Raw genomic sequence first — 11,856 nt, 5'->3', positions numbered from 1 at the left:
CAGTAATTGGATATGTTGTTTTATCCAATACACCAACACCATACACACCATTCTCAGCAGCCAATCTATTTCTGAAGTCTTCATTACTCTAGTGTTTAATCAACAAAGAAGTGGGACTAGCATTGCCTCTCAATTGAAGCCTATGAAAATAGCACATTTGCAGCAACAAATACACCTAGCAACATACTTCTGCTTTGGTTTATATGAACTCAATTTTAAGCCAAATCATCAAGAACATAGTGACACCAATTATATTGGCTAATCATGTCCACATTTTCTAAAGCTACAACAAGCTTCATATAAGCCAATCTATTAGAAGTTGGCGTTAGCAATGTAATCATTGAAAACATCACAAAACATTTTTTGAAATCATCATTTCCTAATTTCATTTGTGGATCAAATTTCAACATTTCATCCAACCGCTTCACAGTAACTTCAAGATTTTTCCAACCATATTTTTTCTTCCAAGAGTTCTTCAAATCTGAATGAACAACTGTCACTTGAGCAACTAATTTTCCCATCGAGATTCCAAAAACTTCATATACATCAGCTGCAGTTAATTGAAATTTCTCTCTAGTAGGCATTACAAACATCCTACTACTGGGATCAAAACACTTGCACAACCATCGGAGCATCCCCCTTGGAAATTCAGTTAACTTTATGTAATGCAAGCTTTGAAAGCCAATAGCATAAACAACTTTCAACTGGTCTTTAGTTAACCCTTTCATTAAATCAAACACACCCGTAGGTCTACATCGAACAGTCACCTCATCAGCCCTATAAAACAATAGATCAAACAAAAATCAATAACCAAATAAATAAAAACATATCAACTAAGTAACCCCAACCTTTCTAACCACAACCTTTAATAAACAATAAAAGTAACCCAAACCTTAAATAAACAATATAAGTAACCCTAGTGAAAAAAATTAAGTAACCCCTATATAATTATAACCCACCTGCCATTAACCCAAATGAAAATGATTAAGCAACCCCTATATAATTGATTAAGTAACCCACCTGCCCTTAACCCCAGGGAAAAGGGTTAAGTAACCCCTGTATAGTTGACTAAGTAACCCCGGTAAATAACCTTATACGTAAACTAATATAAGTAACCCCAACCTTAAATAAACAATTAAGTAACCACAATCAAGTAACTCAAACCAATATAAGTAATCCCAACAAATATCAACTAACCCTATAAGTAACCCCTATATAATGAGCAAGTAATCCCCTAAGTATAGAAAGTAATCCCCTATATACCTATCAAGTAACCCCTATATGATACCCAAGTAACCCCCATATAAGGAACAATAACAACAAAAACTATAACAGGGAAAAGAACTTCATATATGCATACATGTAACTTACTCCTCTTCAACATTGATAACTTCAATAGCTTCTTCTTTAGGTTTGGATGCTCTTGTACTTCTCACAATAGGTTTCACATCAACTTCTTCAACACCTTGAGATGCTTAAGCTTTAGATGTTTTTGCCTTTCTAACATTTGGTTTGACATCATCATCTTTCTCAACAACGTCCCTACGTCGCTTCTTAACTATAGGCTTTACCTCTAGATCATCATCAGTCTTCTTTTCTATCAACTGTAGATCTTTTGAAAGTAAGGCTTGTTTCTTGGAAACAGGTACCAAAGAAGCAAGCTTAAAGTCATCATCATTAGCCTCCTCAGAAGGATTAGCCTCTTCAGTAGGATTAACTTCCTTAAAATCCTTAGTATTATCATCCTGATTAGCCTCAATAGGATGAATAATTATAGCTCTACATTCATTAACTGCAGAAGTAGACTCATTTAAGGCAGATGTTGTAGCACCACATGCATACATCTTCATTATCTACAAAATCAGAAGAACCAGCAGCAGCACAACCAAGAAGACCAGAATCAACTTCTGCAGTACCACCACGAAGACCAGAACAAACTTCTTCTTTATCTACATCTTTAACATCTGTTTTAAACAAAATAAACCATAAGAAATATAAATAAAAGAAGTATAATGCATGTGTCTAATATGATGTCATATTAATGGACAACTAGTAACCCATGAAACCATATAAATAATTGAAGTATAATGCCTATATCTAATATGATGCCATATTATACCCGAAAACACATATTAAAGGCTGATGGACAACTAGTAAACCATGAAACCATGTTAAAGACAAATAGTAACCCTTAAAACATATATAACACATAGTAAGGACAACTAGTAGCCCATGAATACTATATTATAAGCATATACATCTAGGTAACCCATAAAATGAAATAAAGTAACCCCTATATCATATACATCTGACAAACTAGTAACCTTGGAATGACCTAGTAACATATATAATTATAATCAAATACATCTAACAAATTAGTAACCCTGGAATCACCTAGTAACATATATAATTAATGTTGTAGACATTGTAACAAGTACTTAAAACTTATGTACACAACTAGTAACCCCTAAATAATGTTATGAGGAACTAGTAACCCTTATAAAATGACCTTTTAATACATTCAAAGGTAAGCAAAACTTCTTCCAACATTTATGGATTATGTCAAATAATATAGAAGGCACACAGCAAAACATATAAAATCAAGTAACCTCTATATTTAGTACAAGTAATCCAAAACCTAAAATACAAATGAACTGAACTAAATCACAGAAGAAAAACAAAAAAATTAGGAAAATCAAAGAAACATCAAATTATAAAACATGCAAAAACAACAAACACAAGAAAATGATCAACAAAGAGAATAAAATTTTTTAAAAGCAGAATCCAAAACCTAAAATACAAATGAAATAAAATAATTCGAAAAGAACAAAACAGAAGCGCTAGAAACATATGAAACTGAAAATAACGAAAACCTAGGGTTTCGAAATCAAAATTCAGAACAAGTAAAATTTGTACAAAAAAATGACAACAAATTACAAATCAAAATCACAAGCCTAGATATACAAAAAAAACTCAAAAAGAAATCAGAAAAAGCATAAAAACTGGAAAAATAGGGTTACGAAATTACCAGAATCGTCGCCATTTTTGTTCGATGATAAGCTCTTGTTACCCTTGCCATAAACGATTTTAAGTTTCGTCATTGTACAACTTCAAAGAAAAATTGCACAAAAAAACAATCAAGAGAAATTCAAAGAAGAAAGAGAAGTAAACAAAGAAATTGAAAGAGTAGAAAGGAAGAAAGAGAATTTGTAGAGAATTGAAATGACAAATTGATGAAATGGCGGTTAAAAGATTTATGACCAAAGGAAAACAAAATAAAATTTGAAAAATGTTTTTTTTTTTTTGAAATAATGGAGTCCGTTATAACAGAACTCCGTTATAAAGGCCACCCAAAACGCGAATGGGCCTTATATTGTGGCTGGCCGCATGGTGTGGCCAGCCACTTATGAAACTTTTACTAATGCAATATCATGTACATATCTTGATTTATTTATTAAATAAAAATATATTATTAGAATCATCCATAAAAATAATAATTTAAGATACATTAAGATTTAGTAACAATATTATAGAAATTCGGAAAGAAAAATAGGCGGGAATTTGTTGGGTTTCGTAGTGTCCGACACTATGCGGAAGAGAAACCCGCCCACTAATTAAATCAACTAAACATGCAATCACATAATTAAACAACAAAAGATAGAGAAAGAGAAATGATATTCTTACCCTCGACGCGTACTTCACTCGCATACGAGCTCTTACTTCAAAGCTCTAGCCTCGCAAGTGCAAAGGCCTCCAACGGCTCGCACCCTCGACCCGACCCGAGCAGTCTTTATCCCGAAGGTTAATTGGGACTTGACCAAAGATAAACTAGAGTATTACGAACTTAAATGTTTTCTCACTTTCAAGGAGATGCCTTATTGAGTTCAACTCAAGTGATTTTTCCCAACTCCAAAACTTGGGTATTTATAGGGAAGGGAGCCTTGATCTCCCTTTTCCCATCAATGTGGGAGAACTGCATTTTTCCTCAATTTATTTTAATAAAAAACAAATTAAAATGCAAAGCAATCAACAAGCTCCAAGTGGCATATGGAGAGCATGAGTAGGTGAGGACCACCAAAGGGGGGACCAAAATCCCCTTGCTCCCCAAGCAAGGCCATAAGACCGGTCCCCATTTTTGACCGGGCTGACCACGCACACATGGCTGGCTTGCAGCCTGCCTTGGCTGCCCAGTTGGCATCTAGCACCAAGGTTGGGCTGCCAGCCAGCTCGCAGACACATGCGTGCAGCAAGCAGGCCACGCACGCAATGCGAGCTGCTGCTGCGATGTGTGCTGCTGTGCAAGAGGCGAGGCCCAGCTGCTGCTACTTGGTGCTGCTACGCTAGCAAGCACGCACAACACACGCACACACAACACGCTGCTTGCGATGTTCATGTTGTGTGAGTGCGATGCTGCGAGGGGTTGGGTGCTTGGCCTAGCATGCTAGCAAGCATGCACATCCATAGCACGCATACACATAGCACTATGCTTGCGATGCTTGCATGCTCAGCGCAGCCTAGCTGCGACTATGCGTGTGCTGGGTGCGATGCCCACCACGCTAGCATGCATGCGGTTGGTGCCCTCGCCTAGCCTAGCAAGCGACAAGTACGAGATGTAGCTAGCGACAAGTAGGAGCCAATGCCCAACACGCTGCTTGTCGCTTGCTTGATTCTACATCTCGTCTTCAAAATTTGACTCGACTTGTGACGCTCGGTTTCGACGCTCTAAGCTCAATATCCGACATCTTTGTTCGTAATACTCTAATGACTCATCTAATCCTTCGGATTGATTCGTCGTCTCGGATCGGTTACTCGATTGGGGTGCGACTTGAAGGGTTCAGTTAAGATTAAGCTGTAATATTAATTACTCATTAATATTACTGATCGGAAGCGGCCTCCACTTAGACATCCCGATCACTTAACCTCATTGAAGAATTAAATTTCTAATAATTCCGAACCCTCTATCGGAATAATACACTTGTTGGAAGGACACCATTCCTTTTAAAATTTTCTTAACCACATAATGACACGTGTCGTATAAGATTCACCTTTAGTATAGGTTCATTGATTGATGATTCATGACATTGTTGCTTAATACTGATTTTTTGTTTTTATTATTATTATTTTTTACGAAAAGAGAAGTACATAACAATAAAAAAAAACGCTGTCACAAAAAAAAAAAAAAAGGGGGTCAAATAAACACATAGCAAACTAAGCCCAACCCAAAAATAACAACTTTAATTGGGACATCAAATTAGAAAGTATAAAGAGCAACAATTTATCATCATTCATTCATTCAACTTAAGCAAAGCTTACAAATTCTCAACTAATTACAATTATTCAATAAACAAGGGTATAAAGTATAAACAATCACCTAATTAATATTATTTCAAAAAAAAATTAGTGTTATGGTCAATGATCAAATGGTAAGGTTTTCTTGAATGCCAGAGAAGGTTCCCATGACCTTCCCACCTAAATCAGGGAATGTTTCATAACCAGGAAGAGGGCTTACAATTCCTAATTCATCAACTTGCAAAGGATACTTGAGAAGGTGTCCTTTCATCTCTGTTACCTCATCTGCAGCAAACTGTCTCCAGTTTTGCTCACCCATTGATCTTACTCGTCTCACACACTCGACACTCTCCGGTTGTGCATAGCAGTCCTCTACCTTCCCTAGGTGCTCGGCCCATAGCGACATCCTGTATCCATATATCTGCAATCATAGATTAAGTTTGTACATTTAGCTTATCAGAAGTAAATCACGCGTTTAACTTAAGATTAGTTAGTGTACGCGTACTATATGTGTTATAAAGGGCAATCTAGCATTGTAGCTAAGGGAAGTTTCATTAGGAACCGTCTCAAAAGTAGATGGTTTAATTCATCAGGATGAGGGTGTGCTACATTACTTAACAAGCTACTTAAGGTAACGTATGCATACCTGTCCGCGTGGACTAGAATGTCTATTAGCCCAAGTGTAGTTTGGCTGATATGCACCCATTGCAATTTCAGTGTCTCTAGTACCTTCCATAGATCGTTGGTTGATGTTTGCAGAACCAAGGATCACATACTCATCATCCACTATCATGCCTTTCGAGTGAACATAGATCATGAATCGTCGATTCTTGGTTGAAAGAGCCTAATATTGAAGCAAATATTGGTTTATGACGTGCTAAGAACAGACCACTTCCATGGAAATACTTACAAATGAAGCTAGAAAATGAGATAATTACCTGAGGAGTATTTCCATTTGGAGTACTACCAGGATTTCTAGTACGGTTTTCATCTAAAACCTCGCGGTTTCCTAGGCAAAAGAAATTCAAAAAGTCTTGAGGCTCATATTTGCTGTGCATTCCTGTTTCTTCCAATGCCTTGTAGATCATCTCATACATCATTTGCATTGTCTTGTACTGCAGTTGAAAAAGGGAAAAGCCAAGTAAATTAGGATAATCAAAATATCAGATACTGTATGAAGAACTAGCATTTAGTAGCAAGTTGATGTCTATAATTGTGGCATAGTCAAGAAGCCTACAACTATATGATCTGCATTATACCTGCCAAAAAAGAATCCGCTGCATGGCAAGACTTTTGGGGTCACCCTCTGGCCACATAGGAATGATAATGTATGCAGCAAATCGCTCATTTGCTTTGATTTTACTGACAATCTTAAGAGCAATTTCTACCGGTATCAAATTATTTGCACCTGCTCAGAATCAGGACAATACAGGGTCATGCAAGTTATCACTCAAAGGATGCATCTAATTTGAACTATAAACACAACATTTTCAAAAACAATAAACAATAATAATATATAAACCATTGGTAGTTTGGAATACGATGGCTGGTCAAGTTCTATCGTTTGCAGCTTCAAGCTTAGTTTTCTAGTGAGTTAGCAAGATCGCCTTTGAGAATTCTAACACTAAATTTTTTTTCCTACTGCATAATACTTTGTATCCATCATTGAGCTGATATGAAAGAAATTCAGAACTCTCTTATCGTGCAAAAGTAAATGAGAATATCGAATTCAGGATTGTGGCGAATTACCTAAGTCTTTGTAAGAATCCCAATTATATGAAGAGCCAAGAAAGTATTGGTTCTCAACATAAATGTAATGCTGGGCAGAACGGATGGCATGTACATAAGCTGCTTGTATACTCATGTCTATGAGTACGTTCTTTCCACACATAAGGTTCTGGTCAAACATAATGAAAACCCAAATGTTCGTTAACAGTCTATACTAAGAAGGGTAGTAAATCCACAGAAGTTCAGAGGAAGTCAAGATGCTAACCCATCGTATCCCATCTTTAGGATCCTTTGGAAATCCTTTCACGGAATTGGAGTCTATTGAGCGGAAGATCTGAGATAGTTTAGTTAATTAGTTAGTCGTGAGTAATATCTTTAAATAAAAATCTGAAAATCTAAAAGAAACTTTAAGAACAAGCTGAACCTGCACATGCCATGATTCCCTATCATCATGACTGTGTCTGATTACATCTTCTAGTTTGAGAATATCAGGAACCCTCTCTACTTGAAGTAGATGATCATCGTAAGATTTTGACAAATTTTGTAGCCCCCGAGGTTTTGAAGCCTTTAACCAACGCTCCTGGAAATTGGCCATGATGTCATATGCAGCTGGACCGTCAATTTGACAGTGCAAATCATGCCAAGGTTCTCTAGGGCATCCATCAGTTGGACCCTGTAGAATAGAGGATCAATATATTTGCATGAAAATGCATCTGCACACCTCAGTAACTATATGTTATAGGCATTGATATATATCGATATCAATCTAGTGTATTTTATACAGTGAAAGAGGAGTTGAGAAGTATGATTACAGTGAAGTTTGGCTGATGAAAGTCATCCTTGTGTACTGTCTGCAATGTTCTGAAAAGAGAATGCTCTGGTGTATCATATCGCCCAGCACAGAGGTCAAGCCCGCCAACAAAAGCAATTATCTTTCTCCAGTTGTGGCCTGCATCAGCATCTACAATAACAGTTTTCTGATGATGGGTATAGATTGCTCCAGCTTCCTGACCATAGTATAATCAAAGGGACATATCAGAACAAACACAGTATTAATATAACTGTCGAGGTAAATTGTACAATTATGAAACAAAGAGAGAACAACGATTTGGTTTGGACAAAGTTGCATGTAAATACCTGCTGCTTGATAATACTATGCCCTTTCCCACCAGATCGTGGGCAAAGTATGACATGCACTGAGGAGTTCTTGAAGAATTGGAAAGTTACTTCATCATCTGTTGCTAAGATGCCTTGCTACACATCAGATGCACAAATAAGCAAAAGATCCTTTTTTTACATGACATTTATAAGAATCTAAAGATGTAAAATAAGGAAAACTGATAAGGCCGAAGCAAATGATGCCATAATAGGTAGAAACTAGGAGAGCAGCAATTGGCAATTTGGCATTCTCATTGTGACAGAAAAAATGCATTTTTATATCCACTTCTCGACAATTGTCTATTCTAATTATAATAACTACAGAAAAGTAAAAGAGGAAAAAAAATGGACATCAATCAAGCAGGAAAGTGGAAAGCGCAATGTGCACTACTAATAAGATTCTACATAGCTGCCCTCAAGTATTAGATACTAAGATTGAAAGAAAGTAATCTGGTCACAAGCAAAACTCGCAAACAATAACAGTGAGAGTAGGCAGGAAAATCCACTTACAGTAGTAAAGTTCAGAATATTCTGAGAAGTAGGGTCATCCCACAAAAGGAGCAGCACTCTTACACCCTCCTGTGCTTTAGCTTTGAGAAGAGCTCCTAAAGTGATCCCCAAGCCATCTCTAGCATCACGAACAAGTTTGACAAGGTGGGTTACAGACCACCCTGTAAGGTACACCAATCGACGAGCATGAGATATAGCATTCAAGATATCCCTCCAGCATTTCCCATGCACATAATGCATATCATTGTCAAGCCTAAATTCAGGAAGCATACCATCCTCAACATGTGCATCTTGGTAAAGAGTTATTCTATTCCCTTGTCTAAGTGGAAAATATGTCCTAGGAACACCATAATAAGTAGGACCAGGGCCAACACCCAAATGATAAAGATTCATTCTGTGAACCGGTATATACTGAATCGAAACACTCAGAACTGCTCCTGTCTCCCAATTCTGCCCATTCGCTTTAGTAATAGGAAAATACCCCTCGATCCTTTCACCTGAGTATAACTGCTGTGCTGGTATACCAACAGCACCTATAATCTGAGCACCTACAACATCATCATCTTTGACTACAAAATGCAATTCTGCAGCAGTATGTGCAACAGTCACAAAGAAGTGCTGCATCCATACCGGGTTATCATCATTCCTCATCACAAAAGTTCTTGCTATAATAGCACCAGCAACAGATACAATGACATATGGATCACTCGTTAACCTCTTCGAGGAACCCATAATCGATAAACCCCCTAGCAAATTAGTCAAGGTTTTATGAAACATGTCCATATTAGGAAGGTTCCTAGCCTCCTTAACCCAAATGTCTAAATGCCCATGTAACAACATAACTTTTAGAGACCCTTGAGAGGTCTGAAATGGCAAATACTCAGTTCCTTGACCATGTTGTGAGCCATCAAAGGAAGGTGAATGAACTTGACTAAAATGTGCCATACTTTTACACAATCTTCAGAATCAAATTAATCACAATAATACTCCTAAATAAGCAATCAAAAGTTCAAAACCCAACAAAAACTTCCTAATTCTGTTATATTCTGATTAATTTGATTGCAGGATGATTAAAAACTGTCAAATTAACCAAAGAATGACAATATAATAAAAAAAAAGTCTGAAAAACTGCTAAATCTGTCAAATTTACCTGATTTATGAGCTGTATAAATGTGGGTTTGTGCCAAGATTACAAAAATCAGGCTTAAAAAGGATTACCCAAGTTTGATTAAAAGAGCACCAATGAATTGGGAAGTTGAAGAATTGAAAAAATCAATAAAAAAGATTGAATTTTGAATGATTGGAAGAGAGTGGGAAACCAGAAATAAGTTGTTGGGCACATTAATTTGAATAAGATCTTGCATTGACAAAAGTCAACAAGAACTAGGCTACTGTTTGATTATTAAATGATTCAAAATTGTTCATCTTTGTAAATTGGTAGCAAAATAGATTAGATTAATTAGGGAGAGAAAGTTGGGTTAAGGAAACTTCTAAGTAAAAGAGTTAATGTCAGTGGCTGAAGCTGGTTGATCAATGGTTTTCTGCAATCTGTTTTTACAGTTGAAGTCCGCTACTGTTCCCGTGCTTGTTTTTAAGATAATTTTCTTTTTCTTTTGGGTGTTGAAATCGGACGTATTATTGATAAAATTGAAAACTAGAAGTCTATTATAACGTTGCAAATAATATGAAACGGATGTAATATATCATATTAAAAAAAAAAAAAGATATAGAAAAGATAAGTTCAGGATCTAGATAAAATAAGTTATGATAAAATTTGATAAGGGTTATCTAAGTACAATTGAACGGCTAATACAAAAAAAAAATAAAAAATAAAAAATCAATAGATTGGCTGTTTAAATTTTTATATGTTTACTAGCATGTTTGGAAAAATTGAATGTTGCCAAAAGCTACTCTAAGCAAATTTTTCATTTTCCCTTAAAAGTCAAATTTTCAACTAGCTCAGATAACTATTTACCAAACAAAAATTTAGTTGTTTGACTAAATGAAAAACCCAAAAGCCAATGAAAAAGTCAATCAAAATTCAATAACCGAATAAGGCATTTAAGTATATAAAAAGACAAGCTACAAAATAAAAGTCAATATAAACAATCGGTCAAAACAACTGACAATCAACGATCAATATAAGCCAATTTTCAAGCAAGCTCTTGTCTCGATGTATCTTCGATCACTATTGTGAAAGCATACAATTTATAATCAAACACCTATGGAGTATAAGAAAAACTTAATCAAGGTAAATTCTACTCATTGGGATTATAAACCATAATTTCATCTCTGTGTCAATGTTAAGTTGAACATGTGAACTAAATTTCCTAGTTTATGTATCCATGTAATCTTATTTCTTGTTATTTGGTTTTCTAAGAGTTATTGGAAGTTCTACTAACGTTCAAAAATCTAGATAAATAATATTATCTATTTTTTAAAACAAGCACAACGTTTTATGATTTTGTTATCCAAACAATTTTACACTATTTCATTTTCTAGGAACTTTGATTTTCAAGCAAAGAAGCACTAAAAAAACACAACGGAGAATGAATAACATCCTTATTTTCATCTATTTAATCATAGGCATGTTTACGTAACAATCATACCATGAACGGAATTGAACAATTCCAAGTAAACATGGGAAACCAAACATCACATGAGGGAGACATTCCTCTTAGGACAACCTTCATGACAAGTTTACAAACTTCTAAACATTTTGCATTGACTTGGTTTATAGTCTTCATGTATGCCAAACACTACTAACAATTAGTCTATAAGACAATTATTTGCATGAACCACCTTAGACTTAAGGAAAGCTACGTACAAAACTAAGCACTTGGAGGATACTCTCCCTAAGGGAGAACAAAAAGGGTAAGCGGGAATACTCTGTATTATGTCTTTGGCCGCAGTATTGGAAAACTTTCCTCGGTTGCTTAAATTATCCTTGTCTAGAAGATTAGAAGCAGCATACACTTTGCCATACCCATCAACTATAGTCTTGAACTTGGGCTAAAGCAACCCTCGAAGTCGAAAATGGAAATGATGATAATTATGCTAGTCCTTTGACAATGATGAGGAGGGAAATAAATTCAACAAGATCATAACATCACATGTGCCTTGGCAATAGTCTCAAACAAAAGAAATCAGGAGTAATGAGTAACTTTCAAG

The 11,856-nt window shown here is 35.8% G+C and overlaps 1 protein-coding gene across 1 annotated transcript; it reads right to left on the bottom strand.

Annotated features, from left to right (window-relative positions):
* Positions 1-5,261: 5,261 nt before the first annotated feature.
* On the bottom strand, positions 5,262-10,666 carry LOC110719435 (phospholipase D beta 1-like). Its single transcript, XM_021898381.1, has 10 exons — positions 8,686-10,666; positions 8,155-8,271; positions 7,830-8,024; positions 7,442-7,690; positions 7,283-7,351; positions 7,039-7,186; positions 6,549-6,697; positions 6,228-6,404; positions 5,936-6,133; positions 5,262-5,710 (listed from the first exon to the last, which is right to left on the bottom strand). The coding sequence occupies exons 1-10, from the start codon at positions 9,628-9,630 to the stop codon at positions 5,417-5,419; spliced, it is 2,541 nt and encodes an 846-aa protein (XP_021754073.1). The 5' UTR covers positions 9,631-10,666; the 3' UTR covers positions 5,262-5,416.
* Positions 10,667-11,856: the final 1,190 nt, after the last annotated feature.

This window comes from Chenopodium quinoa, unplaced genomic scaffold (genome assembly GCF_001683475.1).
Source record: "Chenopodium quinoa cultivar QQ74 unplaced genomic scaffold, ASM168347v1, whole genome shotgun sequence".
NCBI lineage: Eukaryota > Viridiplantae > Streptophyta > Magnoliopsida > Caryophyllales > Amaranthaceae > Chenopodium > Chenopodium quinoa.
Note: the sequence above shows the minus strand (reverse complement) of the source record. Positions and strands in the feature narration are given on the sequence as shown.

What these genes read in the sequence shown, in the direction of transcription:
- LOC110719435 (XM_021898381.1), bottom strand. Translation starts at nt 9,630, where the DNA reads ATGGCACATTTTAGTCAAGTTCATTCACCTTCCTTTGATGGCTCACAA. An exon ending in ATATTCTGAACTTTACTACT is followed by an intron (nt 8,272 to 8,685) that starts GTAAGTGGATTT and finishes TCTGATGTGTAG; the next exon opens with CAAGGCATCTTAGCAACAGA. An exon ending in GGGAATCATGGCATGTGCAG is followed by an intron (nt 7,352 to 7,441) that starts GTTCAGCTTGTT and finishes AAACTATCTCAG; the next exon opens with ATCTTCCGCTCAATAGACTC.